At 41.2% G+C, this 27545-nt stretch overlaps 1 protein-coding gene across 4 annotated transcripts in view; it reads right to left on the bottom strand.

The window, feature by feature from the left end:
* Positions 1-27545, bottom strand: part of ccdc88c (coiled-coil domain containing 88C) — a 48151-nt gene that overhangs the window by 10370 nt on the left and 10236 nt on the right. For 2 of the 4 annotated variants that reach the window (XM_065966186.1, XM_065966187.1), the window contains 23 exons: positions 19098-19167; positions 16985-17043; positions 15945-16028; positions 14661-14804; positions 14165-14391; positions 13675-13756; positions 13145-13303; positions 12543-12689; positions 12169-12313; positions 11891-12072; positions 10777-10914; positions 10405-10689; positions 9515-10312; positions 9109-9236; positions 8847-8988; positions 8286-8438; positions 7600-7761; positions 7234-7511; positions 6701-6844; positions 5682-5868; positions 5422-5567; positions 5093-5182; positions 4705-5009 (listed from right to left, as the gene is read on the bottom strand). In XM_065966186.1, the coding sequence (XP_065822258.1) occupies positions 4705-5009; positions 5093-5182; positions 5422-5567; positions 5682-5868; positions 6701-6844; positions 7234-7511; positions 7600-7761; positions 8286-8438; positions 8847-8988; positions 9109-9236; positions 9515-10312; positions 10405-10689; positions 10777-10914; positions 11891-12072; positions 12169-12313; positions 12543-12689; positions 13145-13303; positions 13675-13756; positions 14165-14391; positions 14661-14804; positions 15945-16028; positions 16985-17043; positions 19098-19167 (4255 nt within the window). Of the gene's footprint in view, positions 1-1279; positions 1695-4704; positions 5010-5092; positions 5183-5421; positions 5568-5681; positions 5869-6700; positions 6845-7233; positions 7512-7599; positions 7762-8285; positions 8439-8846; positions 8989-9108; positions 9237-9514; positions 10313-10404; positions 10690-10776; positions 10915-11890; positions 12073-12168; positions 12314-12542; positions 12690-13144; positions 13304-13674; positions 13757-14164; positions 14392-14660; positions 14805-15944; positions 16029-16984; positions 17044-19097; positions 19168-27545 lie in introns of those variants that run through there. The other 2 variants (XM_065966189.1, XM_065966188.1) reach the window with 2 other exon arrangements.

Below are 27545 nucleotides of genomic sequence, written 5' to 3'. Positions count from 1 at the left end.
CACAGAGGAGCATGAAAGCAAAGCAAGACATGGGGAGTGTGTTCAGTGATTCAGGACACAGAGAGTTTACAAATCACTGTGATATCAGATGTTACTCAGTGAATGTATCTGATTCTCATAAAACTGTGGCAGTCCTTATCCCTCAGTGACTGTGAACACCTGCACTGGGGCTACAAGTACATTTAAAGTTACTGCATTATAGTGACCAGGAATCCTTTGTTTTTACCACAGGCGATTATTGGTGACAACCATACACTGTAAATATAAATGGACCAAGCCATAGTGATGTCACTCATCTGCTACTGCATGGGGCTTTGGAGTCCCATTGATGGTTGTCTCCATGCTGGAAATGTTGTCTCAACCTAGCTTTCAGTCGACCTCATGACAGACTAAGAGCTGGAGCTGAGGCGGGTTTTAAGCCTCCTGTCAAACCGTTGCACCCGCCTGTCAATCAGGGCAGCTATGCGCCTTATAGTGAATAACTCTCATCATTCATGATGCTGCTCCACTTTTCAGAAAGGTCATTTGAAGATTTACCCTTCATGACATCACAAAGGGCAGTAGCCCCTCCCCCAGGTGGGTGACACTCCCACAGCTAGGTGTTTGTTCTGCCCTCTGAGTCTGCCTTCTCACCGTAAACAATAGGACATGGAGCGAGAAAGCCCATGTCCACCCAAGCCCTTCCAGAGAGGGGGAGTGGCCAGACACAGCTCATTTACATTTAAAGGTACAGACGCAGAAACAGCCTGTTCTGAGCAGGGCTGAAATAGAGGGGTTTATAGACATGATCAAATACAGGATCAGAGTGGATTTAGAACAAGAACCTTCACAGACATGTTTTGGGGAGCTCTGAGACTTATTTTAACTGGATGAAGGAGGAGAATATGTGACCTTTAAAGCTAATAATAAAGGTTAAACGTTTTGTTTTTTTCCTAGCACGTATACAGACAGACAATAGTGAAAAAGGGGTGCTGGGTAAAAAGTTAGCACTAATATTGTGTTTGTATTAACGGCATAAAAAACATCTCTGCAGCAAAGCATTTTGCAGGCAGCAGATCTGTTCTCAGGCAACTCAACTCACAGACTCAACAAATTCAGCTTTCACAGAAACACACTCAGCAGGTTAAAAACTTTGGGAAGTGAGAGCACAAAAGCATTTTTTATCAGATAGACACACTAAAGTGATATGAGCATAAGCGGACAAGCCTGGCGTGATGGGAAACGTTCATGAGCGCACACACACTCACAACAACCGACTCTGCACACACTACTTACTAGTCATACTCGCTGGTTCACAACCGCAACATGCATCTGTGTGTGTTTGCTCTGCATGTCTGTTTGTATGATTGAGGATAGTGCTTTAGTGTTAATGTAGTGCATGTATGAGAGTCACTTTGTTGAGTCTTATGTGGAGGTGGCAGTGAGGATGATGATGATGATGCTGATATGTAAGATTTAAGAAGATGATGAGGATGAGGATTTTTAGAAAACTCCATTGGCTGACATCGTCTGGCAATTGAGGACGTCAGCTGTGATGTCAGTGGAAGACCAGAATCGCAGACGTCTGGTGAGAGAGAGGGGGGGGCGGGAGGAGGAAGAGGAGGAGGTGGAAGATGAAGTGGGGGAGGTGGGGGAAAGGAGCTTGTCTTGACTTTTACTGCGGAGGAAACGGAAGCGTTTTGGATTGGGAGGAGCTGAAATGGAGAGAATAGAGGAAGGAGGGAGAGATGGAGAAATGTAAAGAAAATGATGAAACAATGAGAGTCAGTAAATTAATTAATTAATTGAAACATCGTTAATTATGTGATTGACAGAAATGATAGATATCATGCAAGAAAACCCCCATTAGAAAAACAACAAGAAAACAGAAGAGACCAGTTTAAATCCATGCATTTACTCATCACTGACCTCAACTCACTGTGAATTTAAACGCAGTTTGAGTGCTGGTGTAAAGTTCTGATGTAGGTAAAACTAGCTTAGCATAATTGTGTTTCCATTTACCTGTCAAGGGAATATTATTCTAACCTTTAATACTGCAAAAAATCAGTACATTACACATGTTTGAAATGGTTTTGAGGGAGCAAACATGCTTTGTTGCAAAGTAAAGTTTGGTCAGAAGTTGGTGATGCATCCTAAAGAAACATAAAATATTTATCATACTTATAAAAGCTATTTAAAGTAACACCTTCTCGACTAACAGTGAGTTGAGATCAGACATGAGCACAAAAGTAATTTCATATTAGAACAACAAAACAGAAATCACACTGAAATGAAATAAAAGACAGTTCTAGCCATGCATTAGAAATCAGCTCTATTGTTTTAGATCCAAAGAGGAGTGAGCGTCACCTTAATATAAAGTGTTTGTCTTAGTATGAAATGTTTGAACCAAATACTTAATGAGCTTGTATCAAGAAGACCAGTTAAAAACTGAGATGATACAAGTAAAAAAAAAGAAGATGTTAATACCTGCTTCGATACCACGGCAACAAAAATAGAAGTTCTAGACACTCACTATTAGGTAATCTTATTTTAAACAACTCAAAATTGCAGGGAAATGTCTGCAAACTATCTTATATGCACAAATACACAGTAAACCTCTCAGTAATAAAATGTTACTGATGTATTTGTGAAATTTAGATAGTGTGCATGAGGCCCCCAGAAATAGGATATGTAGACCTGTTTCAAAGTGTTTAATCTCATTTATCAGATATAATCCTCTTGTGCATTTGGTTGAAGATGTGACAGAAAATCTGAAGTTTAATTAAAGCTTCAGAACTGTTTTACTACTATTGATCATGAAAATAACGGAGATTGTTTTATTTTAAAACACCTGGTATCGAAAAGCATCAAAGAATTGAAACAACAACCTTAATATGAAATTTGCCGTGAATCAGAAATGCAAAACTCAATCAATCCTATGGAGTATGATTTACGCTGAGAACCTCTGATGAAGCTTAAATAAGAAATCACAGCTGACTGCTCCCGAGGAGAACATGACCTCTATGTACAGAAGTTTCAACCATAAATCAGAACAACCAAACTCTGCTCTTACTCCTCCAAACAGAGGATGCATATAGCTCATAAATTATACCTCTGCTGACTATATTTAGCATACATTATTGGATGCAAGTATCTCTTCCTCTGACCCAGATGTGTTTATGTTTTTATTTTGATTCCAGTATGCTGGTCTGTTCTCTGTCACTGCAAAGCACTCTGGGAAGAATTCCTGCTGCCACTTCAGATTGCTCTGAGTTATTCTAAAATGCCTGCCAGCATTTCGCTCCCGTCTTCTGTGACTGATTGTCCCAAACACTCAGTGAAATCCCGTTAACCAAAAGAGCCAAGAAAAACATAAAACTGGATTTTCACTGTTGTTGTTTTTTTCGCAGGACGTCAAGTATGAAAGGGTTTCACATTTATTTTTTAAAACCTAACCCAGACTCTATATCCATAACAACACGTCTGATCATAATCAAAACTTTGTGAAAGGGCTTCTTGTTGTCCTTTTATGTCGTCATGACAACAACAGAAGCTTTAGGTGAGGTGTCCAAAGAAGTCTGAGAAACAGCCCTAAAATGTAGTTGATTTTACTAATGTTTAATAAAACAATATCAATTAATCTGTGTCAAAGAAGCATTTGAGCCGTGTTTAAAATTGACTCTGAAAAAACGACACTGAACTGAATCCATGAAGGTTTACTGTTATTGTACGATGCTAAAGTATAAAAGGAGCCGTACATAAAACTATAAAAATGCACTTTTTCGAATTCTTTTAAGTTTACAACAAATCAGTTTTGCAATTATTTGAGAATATGTCTGCGTCCAAATTCACACACTTAAGCACTGCTCACTACCTCCTACAATGAAAGTTCTCTGTGGACTATATGCAGTGAACTCATCGGCTCAGAGGCTGCCGCTCGATCGTGCTCCTCCTGTCCATCCGCCATCAGTCAGTCAAACATCACATCCTGCACACTGAAGCATGTCAGCAAAATGCATGGTGACATAGTGCTTGGTTGGTCTCAATCAGTTGTACGTTACTTGTCACAGTGCATTGTGGGATTCAATGAGTCCATTATACAAAGTGTAAAAGTGCTCACTCAGCAAACTACTACAAGACGGCAAAGTCATTATTAAGTTAAACTGTTGGATTTCTGACCCAGCCTGTAGTTTTGTCTTTTATCTCTAATTAAAGCTCACTGTAAAAAGCTGAAAATCTCCTGAAAAAGGAGATCCGGATCAACTTGATTAAGCATTAAAAACTTCCTCAGAAATATGAATAATTTAAAAAAACACTAAAACCTTCTTTACATGATTTAGTACCACTGCTATGTACTTTTTATTTTTTACTGTCAGAGCAGGTCCTTGTATCAAAGACAGCAGAGAAAAGATACATTGGAGGTTTATTGATTGAAGACAGAAGTGTAAAAGTAAATGTGTTGGTCTACAGCACCCTCTAGAGGAGCCAGTGGGAAGCACATCTACTCCATTATAATGTTTTATCAGCATTTCTTTGCTTCCACCACCCATAAAAAGGGAACCTCCGATATTTATTTGTCCTCTGTTGTGTAAAACAAATATATTTCCCTTACTGTGAATGTTCTCCCTGCGAGGATAAATACATGACAAACCATTTCCTTGGCTTTAATGCTCTCTAAGCAGGGTTGTGTTTTTGTGTTTGTGAGGCGTGTGAGATTGTGTTTACCTCTGCTGATGGGCGTGAGCGCTGGACTCTGGGGTCCCAGGATGGGGCTAGTGATGTGGTTGTTATGGTTACTGTGGGCACTGCCGCCGTCCTGTGTGTCGCTGGCTGTCCGCTTGGGGATTGGGGGAGGGGTTTCAGGGGGGAGGAGGGGAGGTGGGGCAGGTAGTGGGATGTCCGGGGCGCTCTTTGCTCGCTCTCTGTCTTTGGCTCCGTCCTTATCTCGGTCACTCCCTCGCTCCCTGCTGCTCTCCTTTCTGGGTTTAATCAGTTTGGCTAAAGCTTTGGCTCCGGACCACTGACTCCTCCTGACAACAAATATGTATGTTACAAAATCTGAAGCACTGCACACATATAGTCCAAAGGTGTTGATAAAAGTTGTCTTTTATACTTTTTTGGTGTTGGGTCGTAGAACTTGTACTGATCCATGATCTTCTCTTCTAGCTTCTCTTTCTGACGACGCAGAGAGTTCAGCTTATCTCTGAAAAGACAAAGATACAGATTTAGTTTCTTCCTGGGGATTTTTCTTAATTCAAGGTTGATTCCAGTTTATGTTTTTTACTTTGGCCCTGTTTTCAAATATTTTTAACAAAAAGACAAAAAGTTACAAAATGGTTTGGAATTTCTTCATGTTGATGCGTTTAGCCAGTATTTCTGAACATTTCAATGTTGCTTTATTTGTGTAGTTTTTATTCTGCTTGTGATGTTGTGAACAGTTACATGTAAAGTTTCTGCTCCTGGTGATACAGCTCTTTGCTCTCCATGCTCCTCTCCAGCAGAGTGTGGTTCTGCTGACTCAGCAGGTTGATCTGACTCAGGAGGTGGTGATTCTCCTCCTCCAGGTTCCCCTTCAGTCGACTCAAAAGCTAAAAACGCACACGAACACAAACAAAGTTACCCTGAAGAGTTTTACAGTCATACCGCTGTGTGTGTTTCCTGTTTTCACACCGCCTCGGGGTAAAGTTAAGTGTCCTGTTTACCTCACAGTGGTTGTCCAGTTTGGTCATGGTCAGATCTAGGCCCTGGTGTTGCTCCTTTAGCGAATCGTATCGTGCCATCCATCTACTCGCTTCCAGCTGGGCGGAGCTTAATGAGCTCTTCATGTCGTTCATGCGCTGCTGGAGACCCTCACACTGCTCTGTCTGCTGTGATTGGCTCCCTGTCAATCTAAGGGAGGAAATAGAATAAGTCAGGAAATACGGAAAGATACTTACTCTCAGACCTTTCTCTGCACTAAGCCTATACTGTAGCTAAACCAGTTTTTTTTATTGTGCCTTTACAGATTTTTAAGTGCCAACAGTAGCTCTACTCAGTCTGCCGTTTCAAGCCGTCATATTTACTCCCCTGTGACGTTTCACCTTCAATCTGAATGTTGTGGAGGCGTAATGGGGGGACGATGTGATCCCCCCTCTGTGCCGTCTTTGGAGGTAGTAACTGAGACGTTACAGAGAGGGGAGACGGTTTCAGCAGAGCCAGCAGGGGGAGCCGCAGCACTGTGTGTTTGTGCATGTGTGACTGTGTGTGTGTGTGTGTATGTGGAGCGCCCTGTGTGCCGTGCTTCCTCAACACCAAAACACAATGTGAATACACAGACTGGGATGAAAGTATAACGCCATCGTGGTTAATCAATATAGATTTTCAAAGACGCGATGACGGCTGAGCTTCGTTACAGCACTTTGAAAGGGGCTACTGTGAAACTCTGATTTGCAAAAAAAAAAAAGAGTGTAGCAGAATATGAAATGATGGCTACCCTACTCAGTGATAGGCTTCCTCTTCAGGTCGGACAAACCAGTCGCTGCTGGTCGACTCAAAATACGTCAGTAATGGTGCACCAGCAATGAAAATGAACTTAAATATTTCCCCTCTTAGAAGTCACTGGGTCACAGAGGAACCCTTTACTCCTGTAAAACACCAGTTAGTCAACTAAAGAGGTTTGCCAACTTTCCAATGTACATTTATTTTGTCAGTGTAAGAATGACTGTTGTTACAACTTAATCACCTGTCCACTTCTGCTTTTAGCTGCAGATTATCTTGCTGTAGAAGTCGATTCTTCTGGGTCTCCTGGTTCAGCTGCTCCTTTTCTTTCAGTCCCCGTCCCTCCTGCTCCTCCCATTTGTCCTTCTGCTGCAGCAGAGTACAATACCTACCGACACACACACACACACACACACACACACACACACACACACACACACACACACACACACACACACACACACACACACACACACACACACACACACACACACACACACACACACACACACACAGAGCAAAGGGGTTACTTATAATGGAAAGTGACTGTGACGTCTGAACTTCTGTAAGCATCATGACTCTCTTTCTGTACAATCAACAATCAACTCAACAAAACACATCACTGAGCCTCTTCTCTACTCTTTTTCCTCACAGATTATTTTCTTCTTGTGTGGTAACTCAGAGTTTAATCTCTGAGATCTCGTCATCATTCAAGGATCGTTCACCACATTGTGTCTCTGCACTGTTCCTAAAAGGTTTTGTGTGTTATCCGCTCACTTGCTGTGTAGCGTCCTGTGATCGTTCTCCAGCGCCCTCTGTTTGGTCTTCAGCGTCGTGTGCTGACTGATGAGCTGCTCGTATTCGTGCGCCTGCCTCTCGTGAACGCTCAGCAGCCGTTCGTGGTCACTGAGCACGCCCTCTCTGGCTCGCCACGCCTCCTCGCGCTGACGCTGCCACGACTCCACCTCCGTCTCCAGGGCGCTGACTTGACCCTGCAGCACGGCATTCTGGGCCATGAGAGACGCACTCTGCGAGGCGAGTGTGGAGTTCTCCACCTAAAACACAGAAGAAGAAACATTGTAAAAACAATTCCACCTAAATCCCAGTTTGACAACAATATGTGACTCATCTGATGCTCTTTACTTGTAGTTTTGCAGTCTGAGTGTGTAAGGAGGAATTCTGCTCCTGCAGGGTGCTGGTGTGTCGTTGCAGCGCCCCCATCTGGTTGTTCAGAGACGTGTTCTGGTTCTCAATCTGTTTGAGCTGTTCCTTCAACAAGCTGCTTTCCATCTGCAGGGAAGCGTTCTGCAGAAACCAGTGACACCAAAATAAATAAAAACCATGAAAAGAAAACACAAAATGTATAAATATGAGGGAGATAAAGAATCTTCTGTGACAATGAAGGCCCAATGAGCAAGAAGATAATGTTAAATACATTAAATGGAAACAAATATGACATGTATATTAAGGAAATTCTTGTCCATGTATGGTACCAGTATGTATCAAGTATAAGAAAATAAAAGACTGAAAAAATCAACAGACTGATTTCTGCCTGCAGGTTGGCATTCAGGGGGAAATTATACAAAGACTATAAAAATCACACAAAAGCTAAATAAGAGGCAAATAAATGGCCTCTTGTGACAACCAGCATCCAATGATTGAGCAGATAACTTCTTTTTTAAACTGATTATATAATGAATATGTAGCGTACGTTATCAGAAAAAAATTTAAGAAAATAAAATAAGATGTGAATTTAAATGTGTGAGAGAAAGTACAACGACATGTCGCTATATGGTTTTCATTACAGACTTTAAAAAGGACAATCTTACATTCTTTTCCACATCGATGAGATGATCTTTGATTCGTAGCAGCTCAGCAGTGGCTGACCCCTGACCTCTGTCACCTCCCGAGCGCTGCTGGTAGTTGTGGTTTTCTTCTTCTTCTTCCTGTAGCTGACGCTGAGTTGACCCAGTCTGCCGAGCCTACAACAATAAATTTCATCACATGGAAACGCTCTCTACAACACAGTATCTTAAAATACACTACAGCTAATAATAACAGTTCACAGCTGAATTACAAAACAATGATGTCAACCTACTTTATGTATTTGACACTTTAAATAAAGGTACAGAGGCAAAAAGATCAAGTCTATTATGTAAAAATATTTTTTTGATAAATAAGGGTTCTACATATTTCCTGTCCATCATTATGTGCCGAGGGAAACACTACTGAAAGTCTCATACCAGAAGAGAGGGTCACATTACATGTTGGTTAAACTGGTCAAATGTTTGTTCATTTGTGCCCAAATGCAAAATATCAAGATTTGGAGAATGATTTTTTTAAAGGAATTCAGACAGATTAAAGCTAACACATAGTATATGTGCTCTTACATTGGCTAGTTCTGCACGTAGCGTTTTGTTGAGTGCGTTGCTTTCTTCTACTTTCTTCTCTAGATAGGATATTTTCTCCTCTTTAATCTTCATCGTCTGTTGGACAGTTTCCTCCAGCCGAGACTCCAGCAGCCTGTACCTGCTGACATATACACACGATACATTCATCAAACAGCCCAGATTCATGTTCAACGTCTCAATCTGATAAATAGCCTTTGTAATGTGAGAGTATGTCATCATCATATTAGAAAAACTAATCTACCTGTCCTCCAGAGTGTGCTCCTGCTGCAGCAGTTTCTCTCTGTTCAGTCCGATCTTCTCCAGTTCTTCGTTGAGTCTCTCTAACTCGACACTCTGCTGCTGAACGCTCAGCTTCTCTGACACCAATTCCTACACACACACACACACACACACACACACACACACACAGACACACACACGTAATTATGAAACTGCTGACACATCTATGTCCACATTCAGAAAACAAAATGCACGGTAGGCTTAGAAGGATGCATATAATAACCAATAGTAGTAAGTGTTAATTAACTGATAAAGCAGACTATGAGCACAAAACAAAAGCTAACTTTACCACTGAAGTACATAAAAAAGAAATAAGATCTATGCAGCGGTGAGTCTCTGCAGACTTTTAATGGGATGAGTCGCCTCACCTCTCTCAGAGTAGCCAGAGTCCTCTTGTCAATGGTCGCCTGTTTCTGCAGCTCTTTGTTCTCCCTCTCTAACTCCTTTGCTTTGACCGCCACCTCCTTCATCCTCTCCACCTCCTTACTCAGAGATGTGCCCTCCTTCTTCACCGTAGCCAGCTTCCTGGTTTTCTCCTCCAGCTCCGTCTCTTTGCCCTCCAGCAGCGTTCTGATCCTCCAGCTCTCCTTCTCCAAGTGCTTCCTTCCCTTCTCCGACTGCTCCAGGTCCAGCTGGATCTTCTTCCTCTCTTTGTCACCTTCCTCTCTCCTCCTCCGCTCCTCCTTCAGTTCTTCCACTTCCCTTTTAACTTCCTCTTCTCGAGCCTGCACCTCCTGCTTCTCTCTCTCTACCTCCTCCCTCTCCTCTTTGCTCCTCTGTACTTCCTTCTCTAACCGATGCTTTTCCTGGTTCAGAGCCGCCACATTCAGCTCCAGCCTCTCCGCCCTCTTCTTCTCTCCTTGTGCCTCCTCTCTCGTCGTCTCCAGCCTCCTCTGCAGCTCCTGTGTCTCTCTCTGTGACTCTTTGTGCTCCTCCTGTAAGGTGGCCAGGCGTGCGGACGAGGAGCGCACGTTTTCCAGGGAGCAGCGGAGGTCCAGGTTCTCCTTTGTCAGAAGGCCGTTCTCCGCCTCTTGCTTCTCAAGTCGCTGCAGCTCCTTCTGGTTCTCCTCTGTCTCCCGCTTCAGCCTGTGCACCTCCTGCTCTAAAGAGGACACCTGCTTCTCCAGAGTTTCTGACCGCTCGCTGCATGCACGCAGGGAGGCCACCTACGAGACAAATAAAGAAGCATGTCTTATTTTCTTCTTTAAATAAAAACACTTCCATACACTGATTGAAGAGAATGTTCCATCTTTATCACCTCTCTGTTCAGAGCGTCCCTGCTCCTCTCCAGCCTCGCCGCCTCCCTCTCCACCTCCTCACACCGCCCTGCTCTCTCCCTCAGCCTCTCAGACTCCTCATTTGCCTGTTTGAGTTGCGTTTCCAAGCTGGCCAATCGGGAGCTGGTATCAGTGATGTTCTGGTGCAGGAGGCGGTTCTCCGTCTCCACCTCGCGGACCCTCGCCACGTTGTTAGACTGAGCTCGCTCCTGAAGGGAAGCCACCGCGTCAGAGAGGTGCTGCTTCTCACTCTCCAACTCTGAGATCTGATTGGACACGTGGAGCAGGATGTCAACAAAGGATGCACTTCTTTAGTCTTACAATGAACATTTATGTGTGGTTCTGTGAACTACCTGCTGGTCTTTCTCTGCCTTCAGAGAGTGCATGTCTCTCTCCAGCATCTGTTTCTCCTTCAAGATTTCCTCTCCCAATGACTCCATGTCCTGATTGGTCAGTCTCTCCTGGTCCAACAAACCCTGGAGACGATCCAACTAACAAGAAAGAAGATAAAAAAATCAGAATCAGAATGAACTTTACTGTCACTATACCAGGATACATTGAACATTTGGATTCCACACATCTCTGTACTAAAGAAACAATATAAATAAATAGTTAACAGTACAATAACTTAGTGAACTGACAATTCTGAAGATATGTTATATAAAGAAACAAAGGTGTTTTAGAGCAGCAGATCAAAAGCTTATTGCAGTATATGCTGAAAATATTAGTAACATTAATAAAAAATACAAGAAATACAAAGAAAGAAATCTGTTTTCAGTGACATCCCTGTTTTGAAAACAAACACTATCTTCACTTTTTTCTCTTCTCCACAGGATTCTAATGACACTTTAAAAAAAATATACTTTATTAATCCCGAGGGGAAATTCTGGGGAAATTCTGGTTTACACTCTTTTATTGTGAAATATGCTTCTCACACAACTACCAGACCAACTTCAATATTTTGGTCCTCACTTGGACTTGAGCTGGCAACCCTCCGATTTCTAACCCAAGTCCCTACCGATTGAGCTACTGCTGTCCCCAAATAATAAAAGACGCTTGTCTACTGCCGCCTTAAACTGTTATTTTGTCTATCTTCTTGCATGATTTCAATGTTTAAATGGTTAGTATGGATCAGGATATTTGTGTACTACACACTAACACTAAAAAAAGACAGGAATAGACAACACTTGTATCCTGTAAGGTCAAATTATTGGTTGATTGAAAGGAGTCAGACAGTCCAAAAGAAAGTGATTTAAAGTCGGGTTCTGGTTTCAGAAAAAGCATCTTCCTCTCCTAGTGAGAAAAACAAGAACTCTGAATGTGCAAACTTCAAACAGGGAGAACCATTACAGTCATTATGCTTTCTGCTGTGCAACCTAAAGGAGCAATTAGTCATCTAAAACCTAAAACAGTTAAGAGGGGCCCAGGCTTCAAAATGACAGTATTCCCCTTTAAAGCTCCTCTTACCTTCTTGCTGAAGCTCTGGTTCTCTCGGTCAAGCTCCTGGGTGTGGAGCTGCTTCTCCTGCAGTTGGTGGTTGTCCTCTTTCAGTCTCTCTATCGAAGCCTGAAGCTCCCGGTTCTCCTTCTCAAGCTTCAACACTCGACTGGAGACGCACTCATTCAGCTCATGGACCAACGACTTACGAGCTGCAGCGGAGGAAGAAATGTAAACAATAACATCTCTGGACACCAAATAAAACAGGACTAAACAAAACATCTCATGAATACATAAATGGTCCTTACTCTCTGTGTTGTCGTGGTTCTTGGACAGCTGCTCCAGCTCCCAGCCAAGATGAGCAGACTCATTCATGCTCTGCTTCTGACCGATCTCCAGCAGCATGTTCTCCTCCACCAGCTCCTCCAGCCTTCTGCGCTCATTGTCTCTCTCCTGTAAAACATCAATGAACACACTCAGGGCTGAGGTTGCTAATGGGCAATATTCTAGGGCTGACATGTCAGGACTAAAACGGGAAAAAAACATATTTTTCATAAAGTTGTTTTGTTCCGATATTTGGGTCTTGATACAATCTAAATTGTATATAACTAAAGGATATGTTAATCGAGAGCTTTTAAAGTAGCCTATCTTATAAATATCTGATAATGTCACGGTGTAGTACCATTTCCAGGTCGTGTATTTTAGCTCGCAGCAACAAGTTGTCTTTCTCCAGCGTGTGCAGTTTATCGCAGCGCCCTCTGGAGGCTGTCAGCTGCTCCTCCAGCAGCACCTTCGTCTCCATCAGAGTCATGTTGTCCTCTCGGAGCTCCTGCAGGACCACACACACACGCACACACACGCACACACACGCACACACACGCACACACACGCACGCACACACACACACACACGCGCACACACACGCACACACACGCACACACACACACACAGTAAGTGGACTGCCACTGCCAGCTGCCGAATCCGTCCATATTTTGTTCAAGTCCCTTTTGTCAGCTGAGAGGTTTGTGCATTCTAATTTAATTTAATTCATTTAATAACAGCAACAAGCAAATTAGAGATTATGGCTAGAAGAAATGCTGCTCATAAATCATATGAACAAGATGTATAACTGTAAGTCAACCAGGTTTGTTAACTATAGCTGCACATGGTTAGTATTAACTCATTTGGATATGAAATTTCAAACTATAAAAGAACAAAACAAAACAAAACATGCTAAGTGTATATATTTATATTTAGAGAGGATGTGAAGCCGTCATTTCTTACCTCCACTCTGGTTTTGTAGAAGTGAACGTCGTTGAGTTTTTCTTTACATCGGGTCAGTTCGGTCTCCAGCCGGTCCACTCGCGACGCTTTCTCCCTCAGAGAGTCCACCTCATCACGGTACACTCTGACCGAACGAGCCTCACATGACAGAGACTGGTTCTGAACACATCCACACACACACCCAAAGAGTTAGCATCATTTTATATGCACTTTTTTTTTTTTTTTTACTACCTTTGAGCATTTTTTAGACATTTTATTTTATAAATAATGCATAATAAATAATATACAATGACACTAATTCATCTCATGCACAGATCAGGGAAAAAAAGAATAAATACGTTTACAAAGTTGGATTCATGATACTGGATATGACTGGATGACGGGGGGGCTCAGGGTGTACGAGAGACATGAGGATTAAGAAAGTGTTTAATGCTTCTTTTCAAAAATGGATCTCTGAAATGATGTCAGCCAAATGAATGGAAAAACTCAGGGCCTTAACCCGACACTGCAGGTAATGAGCGGCTCCTCACCTCTTGTTTTAGTCTCTGCAGCTCCTGATCTTGACGCTCCACTTCATGTCTTGAATCCATCAGATGCTCTGTTTTCTCCTCTCTGTGAACACACCATCATAACCGTTTAAATGTAACATTTTTCAATCCATCATCATGTTGTACAGTTAGAGGCACACCCTGCTAATGTGGACATGTGTTGATTGTAAATGAAAAGCTGTAAGTCTTTAATATATCCTTGTTTAAGAATCAGTAGAATGTGTAGAGTGCAGTGTTTGTTTAATCTCTAAATAGATGGATGGTCTGTGTTATTATAGTGTAGATCAAACCTAGACAGCGTAATAAGCCGTGTCTGGTGCATAATGACTACCAGCTGCTGCTCAGACTTTAACTAGTGACACACAGAAGTATTATGGACTCTGGGATACAAACTCTGCTCTACTGACGACTCTATCACTCTATAAATTTCTGGATATCAACTTCCTTTTTAACGATGTTGTGAGATACTCACAGCTCTTGTCTGTATTTGCGGAGCTTGGCCTTGGTGTCAGCCAGCTCCACAGACAGATGCTGCTTCTCCTCTTTGGTGAGGCCGGAGACCATCAGAGCTGATCCACCGTTAGTCAGACCTCCAGAGCTCTGCCCACGATCCGGGCTGTTCATACCCAGGTTCCTGCACCCTTCCTGGGGCTGCTGACTGTGCAGGTAGTCCCTCTCCTGGGTCAGATCAACAATCACCTGGAAAGCAAAAGTGCGTTAGGGATCCACTAAATTTGAACAGTGACTTTTCAAATGTCTCAAATTTCCTGACAGTAACGTATTATTGTGATAAAACAATTAAACTAAATGAAAAACATTTAATTCCAAGTGGCAGGAAATTGTGACTCTTATCTATTTTTTATGTAGATTTTCTTAAACATACTTTAAGTGCATAAAACCTTTTCCTGATTTCTAATACCAAAACCACTTCCATGCTTGCAGTGGTTTTTGTGGGAGTCTCTCTGTACCTCACTGGCTTTGTCTCTCTGATCAATCAGTTGCCGTAGCGATTCAGCCATAGTTTTGGACAGAGGTGTGAGCTCTTCGTGCGTGAGCTCCGATCCTTCCTCCAGCCAGGATAGGTCGAGAACATTCTGCTGGTTGTGAGTCACCTGTGACGAACAATTATCATGAAAATAAAATGTTAAAGGTTGCACATTGAACTCCTTTTCAACCAGTTCCAACCAATCAGATGTTGACAATGTCTGACAATCAAAGGTTGAGATTTTCCTTGATGACTCAAAGGGAAAAAATGCAGTCGAGATTAAACTTATGAAAGAATGTGTTTCAATCGATTACTGTTGACCGAGCTGCTGTTGCTCTTCGCTGTGAGTCAATGTCAGACATGTTTCATTCTGCGTAGTTGTTAAAAGATGAGCATGACGTCGAGGCTTGACAGGAAGTTGCAGTAAACAAAGAAATTCTCGCCCCGTTTGAGATGGATGTCCGATCGGTTTTTGATGGTAAATTAAGTGAACTGAGTTGCCTGCATTAGGGCCTACATTAACCAGGATGCATTGCGTGTCAGCAGCTGCAGCCTCGGCGATACTCAGCTGTGAATTCTTCAATCCTGCACCCTGGCTTAATAAACACAGCTGAATATGTGAATCAGCCAAAACAATGTGTTTTCTCTCCTCCTCCATAAAATCCTCTGAACTCGTGTTTTTGATGCTATTTTTGTTGTTTCACAGTCATTTGGGATACATTATTCAAAACAAGCTAATGCGATTTAACTGTCCTATCTCTAAAATTATGTAAAGAAAGCCCCAAAAATATTTTTAAAAATGTCATGAAATGATGGTGCTGGTGCCAAAAGAAAAACAGATTTTGCAGCTGTAGCCATAATAAGAATAATAAAACAAGGCCTGCATGATATGAGAAAAATATGATAGGTGGGATATCATCGTTTAATAAAAGGATAGTGATATGGAGTGCAATAAGAGTGCATATAAGCTATAACTATAAATCCACATGAAATGATCTGTTCCCATCAGTATCCGTCCTAATTCAGCCATAAGTGAGCAAACATCCTCCATATAGAGTAGTGAACATGGTCAAAAGCGTCAGACAAAGTGGGGTCAAGTAGACTTTGATTTCAGATCTTTTTTGTCATTTCTATCCATGTCCTTACATCTGAGATCATTCATCGTGTTCAGAGCTGATTACAGTGATGGTAGGAAACCACCAGAAGAAATGTACAAACTTGTGGTCCATATTTATCACATTTGTTTCTTGCATTGTGCTGCACTGACCTCCTGGATGTGAGAGACGATGGCAGCTTGCGTCATAATGTCCAGCAGCTTGATCTTCTCGATCATCTCTTCTTTACGCTCACACTGACACACAGAGGGACACACGGAGACACAAAGGAAGAAACACATTTTTAAAGTCACTTTGTGTTGCATTCACTCTCCAAAAATGTTTGAGTATTCAAAATGTAGTTTGATGAAGACAGGGTGGTTGGCATATTCTTTTATTAGACCGCTGCTGGTTTTTGTTTGAGAAACAACATTTGCATTTTGCGTTATCCACCCTCCTCTCTCTGCCTCTGTGTTTTTATTGATTGCTCCCAAATGGTTGTACTCTTTCTTAAACCAGTATAACCAGTACAGGTAGGGAGGGAAGGAGGGAGACAAAAGAAGGAAAAAAGGAGAGTGAAGAAGAGGGAAAGAGAAGAGCAGCCGCAGGGAAAAGAAAGATAAGAAAGAAGGCGGTGTGTTCAGAGCTTTGGGAGGGGTGGAAAAGAGAAACAACAAAGAGCTGAATGAACAAACACAGACAGAGAAAACACCTGAGCCCCAACCTCCCACATGAGCAGCCCCTCCTCTTTCATCCCCTGTAACCCAATTAACTCTAAACGTGTACACCTGGCATTAAACTAAAGTAAATGTAACAATGGATTTCAAAATTCAGTCTCAAACTTGTTTTTAATTTAATTACCTTACACAAATATTTACCTGATGCATTGCCCTCAAGCAGAGCTCGTAAACTGTCATAGCATGTCAAAATAACCCCAAAAACTCTCATCAAATAGAAACAAAACTCTGAAGGTTATAATAGTTTATGAACCATTGATGTTTCTCCATGTGTGTTTTGATCCTGCAGCCACACCCACATGCAGTCCCACCCTGCAGCTTATCAGCAGGCTCGCTGAACGGCTCTGCTCAGACACGCAAACCAAACAGACACTTCCTGGGAGAGACTGCGTGGTACAGAAATATTCTATGATTGGGCGTGTGTGTCTGTGTGTGTGTGTGTGTGTGTGTGTGTATTGAACATGTTTGAGTGTTACCTGGACGGCACAGCCGAGTAACAGCAACAAAAGTCTTTTCAGCTCCTCCATGCTTTTAGCTGATAAAAAAAAAGCAGAGAAATTGTTGTAGAACAGTTTCAGAACAGTAAGAACAAGACAAACTTTAAGTTTTTGATGTTTGTCTGCTGGTGTCTGACGCTCTGTCACACATCAAATACTCTTCTGCTGAATGCAAACTGTGCTGTTATTTAATTCAATCGCAGTCTTCTGGCAAGTTAGAGCAAGCAAAATGATGATTTCTCCAAACTGACACACGGGATATTGACACTTTAAATCTTTGCACCACAACGTCTGTCATAATGATGACACAATGATGACAGGCAAAGTAGAGTTAAGCTCCGTTCCAAAACCAGATTTGTTTTTCAAATATCTGCTTAAAGGCAGACAATCTGCACTTTTATTCCAAAGCCATAGGATCTAAGTGTATGCATGTGTTTACATTTTTAGTTTTTCTCTGTAATCTGTTAACAATGTAACCTTAAATATTCTTCACAAGCTCTGAAATTCAAACCAACTTTTTAACCACCAGAAGTAAGAAACAAGACAATCACAAACACGCCATAAATGTGAGAAAACTAATGAACAAATTATTTAAATAACAACTATCAGGCAATGGGGAAACTTTTTAGAAGGGGAAAGGAAGCCTGTTGCAAAGCATCGAAAATAAAGTGATCATCTGTTGCATGGAAGTCTCAGTGCAGAACTCGTCTATCTCTCTTTTGACCAGATCGACTCATGAGCTAAAGTGCTGCTGCAGCATTTCTGATGCTCATCCATCACTCTGGATTGGACACCATCATTGTGTGTTGAGTTGTAAGGGACCCAAAGGACCCTCTGAAATCCCATTAGAGCGGAAAAAGCAGCCGGACCGAGACGGATCTATAGAAGTCTGACTGGATTAGCATTTCAAAACACCACAAAACGTCCCTTCAACACCTTTTGTAAAACTCATTTCATGTGGGTGTTTGGCTGTGGGACTTTCTGAAGTTATTCGAACTACAATGTGGATTTGCCAACATCAATATTGGGGTTAGCAATCCTAACAAGCTAGTATCATTTATATCGTTCATTCATGGCTGAACATGTTTTTTCTACCTCATCTTGGGGAAAGAAGGATGTCACTGAAACTGGGACCAGCAGTATACCAGTAAAACAAAAGGATGGGGATAAAGTCTTCATGCCAATAATAGGCCTATAGCAGGCAGCACAGATTTGACCAGCGAGGCTAATATGGCTTACTACAAAAAACCTTTTTGAGAGCAGACCTGCTCAGATTACATCAGTTCTTTTTCTTATCAACATTTCTATTTTCACCTTTATCCAAACAGGAAACATCACAGAGGTCAAATGTGTCTGCATTGTGTTTGGGTACATGTGAGACTACATTTAGTACAATGCAGTGTACTAAATGCAGTGACTTGAATTGACTGTATTTGACTGGGTTGGAATGTGAACTTTTGAATTGAATTACCAGTGATTCATATTTAACAGTGACATGTTTATATTTTACATTGACTCAGCACTTTATTCTACTCTAATCCTCAGTCCAGGATCACTGTTGGTAATCGAATGCTGCTATATTCAGTGCATCTTACATTTCACCGTGTTAGATTTGAAAATGCATTTTTTCTTTTTTCTGTCCTGTGATGCCTCGCTGCGAAATCAATCGCCCTTCAAGTTGAGTTGAGTTAAATGTATAGTTGTGTTCTTCTTAAGGCCAGCATTTAACCTGATGATATATTTAAATGCCAAACTATACAACAGAGAATCAATACAGCCTTCATTTGTCTGATTCTGTGTCTGATATGAATAATAACATCAGCAGTTCCTGCTTCTTTCATTTAAAATCTCCAAAAGACAAATGTTTAAAATAACTTCAGGGAACTGTTTTAGTGATTTTGTTTTACACAATTCAGTGCAATAACTTCCAACATAGAGATAAATGTAACAACAGACTGAAGTACATAAATGAATCACAGCCATGATGAAGGAGGACTATCACATATACAGTATGGTTATTAGTTTAGTTATGTTTCAATGATTTATAGATGAATACCTGATAGAGGATGAATAATGTGTGGGAGTGTTTTACCTGAAAGAGGATCCTTGGCGATGCAAAGGATGTTGGGTAGGGGCATGACTATTAACTGCTGCAAGGTCTCCTGTAAATGAGAGAAGAAGAAGTTTTTAATACAAAAGTCAACATATAAACGTGGCTAAAGTCAGAAATTGCAGGAGATCGGCAAACCCCCCAAAAAAGAAAATCAACAATGTGGTTCATGTCACAACGTTTGTACAAATTTAATTCTGCAAACACATTATAACAATAAGGCTTTTATATTTAATTGAGTCTGATATCCATCAAAGTTGTATTTATTAGACTGTTCAATATGTGTAACACTTTCTGTAATGTGAACAAATCTACATCTTCATTAAGAGTATTTTATATCTTTATTTATAGGTCTAACTCAAGCAGTGTCACTGCAGTTACAGTGACACACAACTTTATTTATGGACTTATTTGTTTTGAAATCTTTGTATGTGTGGATTACTTGGGTTGTTACCGACATCTGGTGAAAATGTCATGCCAATAGCCCCATCAGAAATATATTTAATGAGAAAAATGTTGACTCGTTCAATACTTATTTTCCTTGCTGTATATATTATTGTAACTGTTTCTATATTAGATCTCCTTCAGCATTTCTGTAGTGTCATATTCTTCTAATTTATTGGCTAATAAGAACCCTAAACATCTGTTGTGATGTCCAAAAATCAGTGGATATGTTAAGGCAATTCAACACATCTTTTGCATTTGATAAATCCTGCCTAAATAAGGACTTAAAACTTTCTTTGATTTTTGTAAACAACAGATTCTAAACACAAAGATCATCTCTGATAAATCCTGCAGCACATCACAAGATTTATAGCTTTGTGTCTTTGTGTCCTTAAACTTACAATAAACTCAACACAGTGATTAACTGGAGTGTATTGTAAGTAAAAGAGTGGTGTGCAGCAGTTCTCTCTTCTCTAGCCTGGGCATATTTCCTGCTAAATGCGTGCTCACAAAAAAATTGAAGTCAAGATTTAAATGTCTGAACACGGTCAAATAAAAGATACCACTTACAAACACTCCAAAAGAAAATCAAACACAGGACTTTCCTCATTTATCTGACCAGTGACTTCTCAAAGGAGAAAAAGGAGAAACGTGCAGAGAGGTAGACAAAATATGTCGAGCATGTTAAGCAGTACTCTCTCCTGTAACAGCAGCTTGTGTTTAATGACACAAACAAGAGGGTGGAAGCAGAGCTGAGAATATCTGCAGCACCTGAAGATGGTCTTGTTTTTTTACACGAGCTTCTCAGCTTTGACTAAACACATTTTGTAGAAATGAATCAAAGTCCAGCCACCATCTGACCCAGACATGTGTGTGTGTGTGTGTGTGTGTGTGTGTGTGTGTGTGTGTGTGTGTGTGTGTGTGTGCATGTGTGTTTAGGCGAGCAGCCAACAGGAAACACAAAGAGAGTGTGTGTGTGTGTGTGTGTGTCTGAGTCAGGAAAGAAACAGCACGCTAGGAGGGAATACTTTCCATACCAGAATATCCTCTCCTGCTGCCTCCCAAAAAACACACCTGATTGTTCAGACGGGCCAAGAGAATACGACACATTCATTATATTCACATTAACACTAATAAAATCACTTTATTCAGAGCATGGCGGGAGGGCAGAGATGCAGGGTCTTTATCAAAACATGTCATTGTATGCCAAAGAAAACTGATTTAAAGTGATGAAAGATGACGAGGGAATAAGGTCACAAAGGAAGACATGGAGGTGAGAGAAAGGACACATGAGAGGAGGCATGATGATGACCCTTGGCTAAGACGAAGGGAAATATACAACTGGGAATGTGTGTGTGTGTGTGTGTGTGTGTGTGTGTGTGTGTGTGTGTGTGTGTGTGTGTGTGTGTGTGTGTGTGTGTGTGTGTGTGTGTGTGTGTGTGTGTGTGTGTGTGTTTTGGGCTAAGGGAAGCGACTGTCAGCAGGGAAGGGCTGTCTGGAATAATACACTCAAAAGCCCAGCACACACCTGCACACACTCAACACCTCACACAAAGGAAAGATAAAAAACATACATGTGAGGTGTTGGTGGTGTTATTCTCTGGAAAAGAATCATTTACACGTATGGGAAGATCACGCTGAATTGTATGCCTGAAGGTCAGTCGGAAAAAATTATCCAGGAGAAAACCATGACTGTAAATATTAATGGATGAAGCCTGAGTGACGTCAGCCATCTGTTCCTGCAGGGGGCGCTGGAGGCTCATCAGCAGCAGCCGCCATGCTGGAAATCCTGTCTCAGTCTAACTTTCAGTCAACCTAACGACAGGCTGAGAGCTGGAGCTGAGGCAGGTTTTTAAGCCTCCTGATGTCCGTTACATCATGCCTACCTGTCAATCAAGTCAGCTACGCGCCTAAGTATGGCTAACACGTATCGTTTCATAAAATCAAAACGGATGCCTTGTAACAAAATTCACTGCCCGTACAGTGTATGCCCATGAAGTCAATAATAAATCAAACCAATACTGTTTTTTGCACCAGGCTGTAAACATGTAAAAACAGACTTTTTTAAACGTGGTGAGTATGTGACTTCCTGAGCTTCTGCAGCCAGCCTCTAGTGGACACTCGATGAACTGCGGGATTTTGCACTTCCACATTGGCTTCATCTTTAACACCGGAGGTTGCCGCTTGGAGAAAAAAAGACTTTACGACTTGAGTGATTTGGATGTGATGCATGAAGTGGAAACTGAGTCCAATTTTCTTTTGCACTTTGTACACAATGTAATGAACTGAGAGAGTTATTGTTTCAGGAAACAGCTCGTCAAAAGCCTGAAATAAGGTAGAGGCCAGATGAGCAAAAACTGAAATGTCTGTCACAGTTTAATGTGTTTAAGCTAAATTTGTCTCAAAAGGCTGGAAGAGAAGACGAGACAGTCGGTTTAATTAGTGTTTCTTTTGTTTTCCTTTTCTTCTTCTGTTCCATGACAACGAATAGATCAACTATCCCGTACTTTTAAATTCATGGTGTCTTATAAATGAGTGACAAAATAATAAAATGTTAAAACTTAAACTGCATTTCTTTAATGTCTTTGTATTTATTTAACATTATAGTCTACAGTGTCATCTGCTAACCAGCCATATAAAAGCACTATCATCTTACACCACAGATACTACTGGGCTGCACACAGACAGCTTCCAGGCAGTGAAATACCAGCAGATAGTGTTACACACCAGCTATACGCCAGGAGGTAATGAGAGACCAGTCACACACACACACACACACACACACACACACACACACACTGTGGTGAATAAAACATGTGCACAGGCTACCAGATGTCTTGAAGGCACAGCATGACTCCAGCTGACACACACCGTCAGTCTTGAAGCTTTGGCAGGAAGTTTTTGGAGATTAACTTGAAGACTAAAAACTTTATCATCTCCAAAATGTTGAGTTCAATAAACTTCTGGTCAGTCACAATCCAGCAATCAATGAGTTTACACAAAGGTTATTGAGGCTGTGGCGGGCTATAGAAAGTCAATGCATCATGTAATACATCATCCAGCAGAGGTCGGGCCTCCAAAGTGAATGGGGGGGGGGGTTGTTTGGGTGGTGAGCCACAGGGACTTTAACTCTGGGCTAGGATCCTCTGTACATGTGGGGTCAAAATTAAGTTCCTGGGACATTATTTTTTATTTAACACCCCAGAAAGGTCTCTGCTCTACTTACGGCATTTCATGTCAGCCAACAATTTTTAAAAAAAAATCAGCGTCTTCAGAAATCGTTTATTGCACTCCGACAGATAAATTATGTTAAAACAAAAGATCACTTAGGACAAATGGGAACACAACAAAGTCCAGACCTATTAAGCATCTTTGCTAAGGACTAAACCAAGCACAACTAAAAACCTGCAATGATGAGGTGTCGCTTCTTATTGCATCATTGTTGATGTTTAGTCTTGTAAGACTTAACAGCCTTTTTTGCTTTATCAAACGGCAGTGGATTATTATTTTTTCCCCCTCTTTTTGGAGGTCTTCAGATCATGAAAACGCAGCCGATAAAGGGCTGAAGGAACCTTTGTGGTCCTTGAAAGTAGATACTGTGTGAAGTAGACAGTTCCTTGTTTGATCTTGACAACATTAAAATCTAAAACCAACACATGTGCTTAAGAGAAAGAAAAGAAAGAAATGCTCTCTCACACTCTGTGATGTGTTCATTTGGACAATAAGATGAAGGTCTGAGGTCACTGCTAACTAGCTGGTTGTTTATTATAAATGAGATGGATTGAGTTACACTTTGCTGTCACCTGATGCACCTGCGCTGCAGAAAATAAAAATAATCTACAGTATGTGCTGCATATTTCATTACTGCAAGCACTCTGTGTACACAAGTTAAATAGGACGATTATGTGAATACGTTGAAAGTCAATGTCTAATCAAAATGCATCCTCTTTCTCTCTGTGTGTGTGTGTGTGTGTGTGTGTGTGTGTGTGTGTGTGTGTGTGTGTGTGTGTGTGTGTGTGTGTGTGTGTGTGTGTGTGTGTGTGTGTGTGTGTGTTAATCTGTGAACTAGCGATAGCTCAGATCTATAGATATTCTCCTGCAGCAACATCACCAGCAGGATCTAACACTTAAAAGTGACAAGGGATCAATACAGCCTGCTACATGACCCATTTACACTCACACTCACGCACAAGGCCTAAATCCATGCCCCACTAACACACTGGGCTCACATTTCTAATCCCAGATCAATAAAATGGTGGCAGTGAGCTAACCAGAGATCTGAATGTGACGCTGATGCTGCAGAACTTTCTCACCACTTTTCTCTGCCTTAAAATCCAAAACAAACCCACTTAGACCTCAGAACTTTTAGATTAGTCGAGTACATTTAGAAAGCCAAATATCACATCAATGTCAAAGTGGGCTATAGAGGCAGACATCCGCACAAAAATATCTTCTAGTTATATCACTCTGTATACATAAAGAAAGAAGCTGACAGGATGTTGATCAAGAAAATGATGCAGCGAATAAGAGCTGATGGAAGAGCTGATTCAGTCTAATGTTTAAAAAAGGTTTGAAAAGCTGTTGAGTCTTGAGAATCAATAAACACGTCAATGAAATCAATAAAGGAATTGGGCAAAAGAAGATAGAAGTTTGGTTGAATTAGAAAATGTTGGGTAGTTTTAACAGAGTCTAGATCTGATGTGATAAAACAGTGATGGAAAACGTTGCTGATTTTCCTGTCAAAGCTTTAAGGATGAAACTGAAAAAAACGGTGTGTCTGTCAGATATTTAAATGCATATTTTTGCCATGTACTGCTTTCACATTTTGTTAGATTATTAAGTGTGTGTAATCTAAATCTGGCTGAACAGTGTTTTTAAACATTTAGAATATTGTTTTATCCAGTTAAAGACTGCGAGAAAAAGTAACATGAAAATAGCAAATACTAAAAATAACTTGAAGACTCTCCTGAGGAAAGACGTGATATAAAAAGTAAAGCGTGGATCTCTATCACGCTCAAGCTGAATTCTCCTGATTATATCCTGCTGTGTTTTCACATCAGCTCACTCTGACTCTCTGTAGAAAGAATACTAGGGGGGAAACTCCAGATCAAGTCAGAGTGATAATTCAGCCGTTTGTGTTCACACATGCAGCTCACACTGAACCCTTCAGGAGTTTTTCAGGAGTTTTGTGCGAGTGTGAGAGTGACTCAAAGTACAAAAAATATTTATTTTCTCTCTTCAATTTTTTTTCTGTTTCCTAATTACTAGTTTATGGATTGTTTGTCTTCAGAGGGGGTAAGTAGGTTTGAGTTTCTTAAAGCTCGAGACATGTAAAAGATAGTAAAGCGGACATTAGCACTCTGTCTCCGCGACAACACACAACCTCAAGTAAAAAAAAAAAAAAGTAAAAGTCGGTCCTATACTCTGATAACCTCACAGACCAGCCTCACCCTTCCAGCATACACTCTCAATAGTGTCCACATCGTCCAATATCCACCCATTCAGGGTGTGTGTGTGTGTGTGCGTGCGTGTGTGTGTGTGTGTGTACAAAGTAGGCCAGAGGATATGAAGTTCAAAACATCCCATGAAGTCTCAGGGCTTTGTTCCTCAGTTCCCACAGTAACGGAGGGTAAGGAGGGTAGAGAGAGAGAGAGGAGAGAGAGAGAGAGAGTCCGGCAGTTACTGCCCAACAATAAAACACACTTGGACAAACGTCTGAGAGAGCATTAAAGACAGTCTGTGGTCAGAGAGAATGAGGTTATTGAATGTATGACGTCCTTCCTGACTTTTTCTATCAGCTTGTTTCTGCCTGTCTGACACAGTGAAGCCTGTTGGTAATGTTTTACACCAACAATAGAGCCACTTGTTTTCCCCACAGATTCCTCCTTCTTCTCATGTATGTTTCATTTTGAGGTGATAAAAGAGTTTGCTTGAATCGCTCGCCATTTACAAACTGCGTTCTCAGTTAAGATCTTGATGTTGCATCGTTTGCACCCAGAATGAAAATCTGGAAATATTTTGGTGCACTAAATGAAGATTACATTCAATCCCTAACAGAAACACGCTCTCATGTGACAAATCCATCACAAGCCGTTAATCTCTGTTCATAAACTTGTACATTAGACATCACTTAGTTACAGAAGTGTACATCTTTCAACGTCTCCTAGGAGTGAGTATTCTCTTAATTCACTCGCTTTTTGTTGAGGTAAGATCCTTTTTGTTCAAATCAGTGACACCTTACATCGCTCTGTTCAAAGCCACCAGACATGAGGAACACAGGAGCTATTGGTCTATCGCTGCCTTGTTCAGGTTACTGTGTTGTATTATTCTGTGATGCGTTTTAAAAGGTTTACGACCTTCACCACCCTAACTCCTCTACCACCTAAATAAAGCAGCAATGAACCAGTGACTTCATCGCTATAGAAGGTACTTTTGTGTTTTTGTCAATGGAGTCTACAGATTCTGAAGATGGTGATGTAACGACATGTCACTTGTTTTTAAAAATCTAAATGACTTTTTACAAAACGCCGAGCTTGTAAAGGTACGACATAAAAAAAAAAGACAAATCTTAAAATTGCTTTTCTCCATCAATATGTTTTCTGTTTTCACAATAACAATCGTATAACTGAATGGATTTTTTTCATTATGTCTTTAATTAATTTTCTCTCAATTGAAAAGTGAGTTACTTCTTGCAGATCGACCAGTAAGACGTTACAACCAGCAGGAGTGTGAACAGACTGAATGGTTTAGTATTCAGAGCCTGTGAGATCAGGTTACTGTGCTTTGTGCAACAGAGAGGGAACAGAAGGGAGGTGACTGACACCCCTTCGTCTCTCTCAAACACACACACACACACACACACACGCATGCAACCACACACACACACACACACACACACACACACACACACACACACACACACACACACGTTTAGTGCTCAGTAGGGAGACTCGGGAGTCAGTGGGCCTGCCTGTGTCTGCTGAGACATCGTCTAATGAAGAGAAAGACAACACCTAGTTCTATATGAACAGCTGTGTGTGTGTGTGTGTGTGTGTGTGTGTGTGTGTGTGTGTGTGTGTGTGTGTGTGTGTGTGTGTGTGTGTGTGTGTGTGTGTGTGTGTGTGTGTGTGTGTGTGTGTGTGTGTGTGTGTGTGTGTCCTGCAGCTGATCCTATACTAAGTCACTTTCTGAGACTCATAACTCATTGACTTAAGGTTACAATATGAAGTGCGTGTGTGTGTGTGTTTGTGTCAAGGCCAGGGTGGTTAGAGATTAACCATGGTGGACAGATTAACCCCGCACTGCCCAGAATGACCCACTTCCTTCAGTTTGTACACAAACAGTCAGCAGCAGATGTGATATTAATTGGGACTGACCTGCACATAATTAATGTGGTTTTAAATGAGGCTCCTTTTGCTTAGTGCAGACACAAACTAAATATAGAGACTGACTTTATGTAGGTGAGGCTAAACTTTTACCTATATGTTATTTTTCCATCCAATATGACAAATAAAACTCATCTGTAATTATTTAAAACTACCAAATCTGTAACAAGCTCAACTACAATCTTGTCTTGTATCTAGTTGCAGATGTCCCGAATATTGAACAGCATTTAGATTTCTTCCCTTCTTCACTTTGATGATCAAGACAACAAGAGGTGAATTGAGACTCAACTACTTCAGTCACAGGTTAAAATGGAAAAATGACACAAAACAAAGATCAGCCAGGATTGATTCTGCTCCGTCAGATTCTCTCCTTCATAAACTATAGTTTCTGTGGTAAGCTTCTTAAAGCTACATTTCCGGATGCCAATGAAATACACACTGACTGCAGCAAGTCATTACATGGAAGCAGCGTCACCATGTTCCTTTGTTGTTGGAAATGAGATGGATCAAATTGCCTTCCACTTAAGTGTAAAACTTCTCCGTTAGCTTCTTTCACCATCTTCTAAACGTGGTTCACTTCAACATCGATGAGCCTTGCATG

The sequence above is a fragment of the Labrus bergylta genome, chromosome 18 (assembly GCF_963930695.1).
Source record: "Labrus bergylta chromosome 18, fLabBer1.1, whole genome shotgun sequence".
NCBI lineage: Eukaryota > Metazoa > Chordata > Actinopteri > Labriformes > Labridae > Labrus > Labrus bergylta.
The sequence above is the reverse complement of the archived record's forward strand: the minus strand, read 5'-3'. Positions and strand labels throughout refer to the sequence as shown.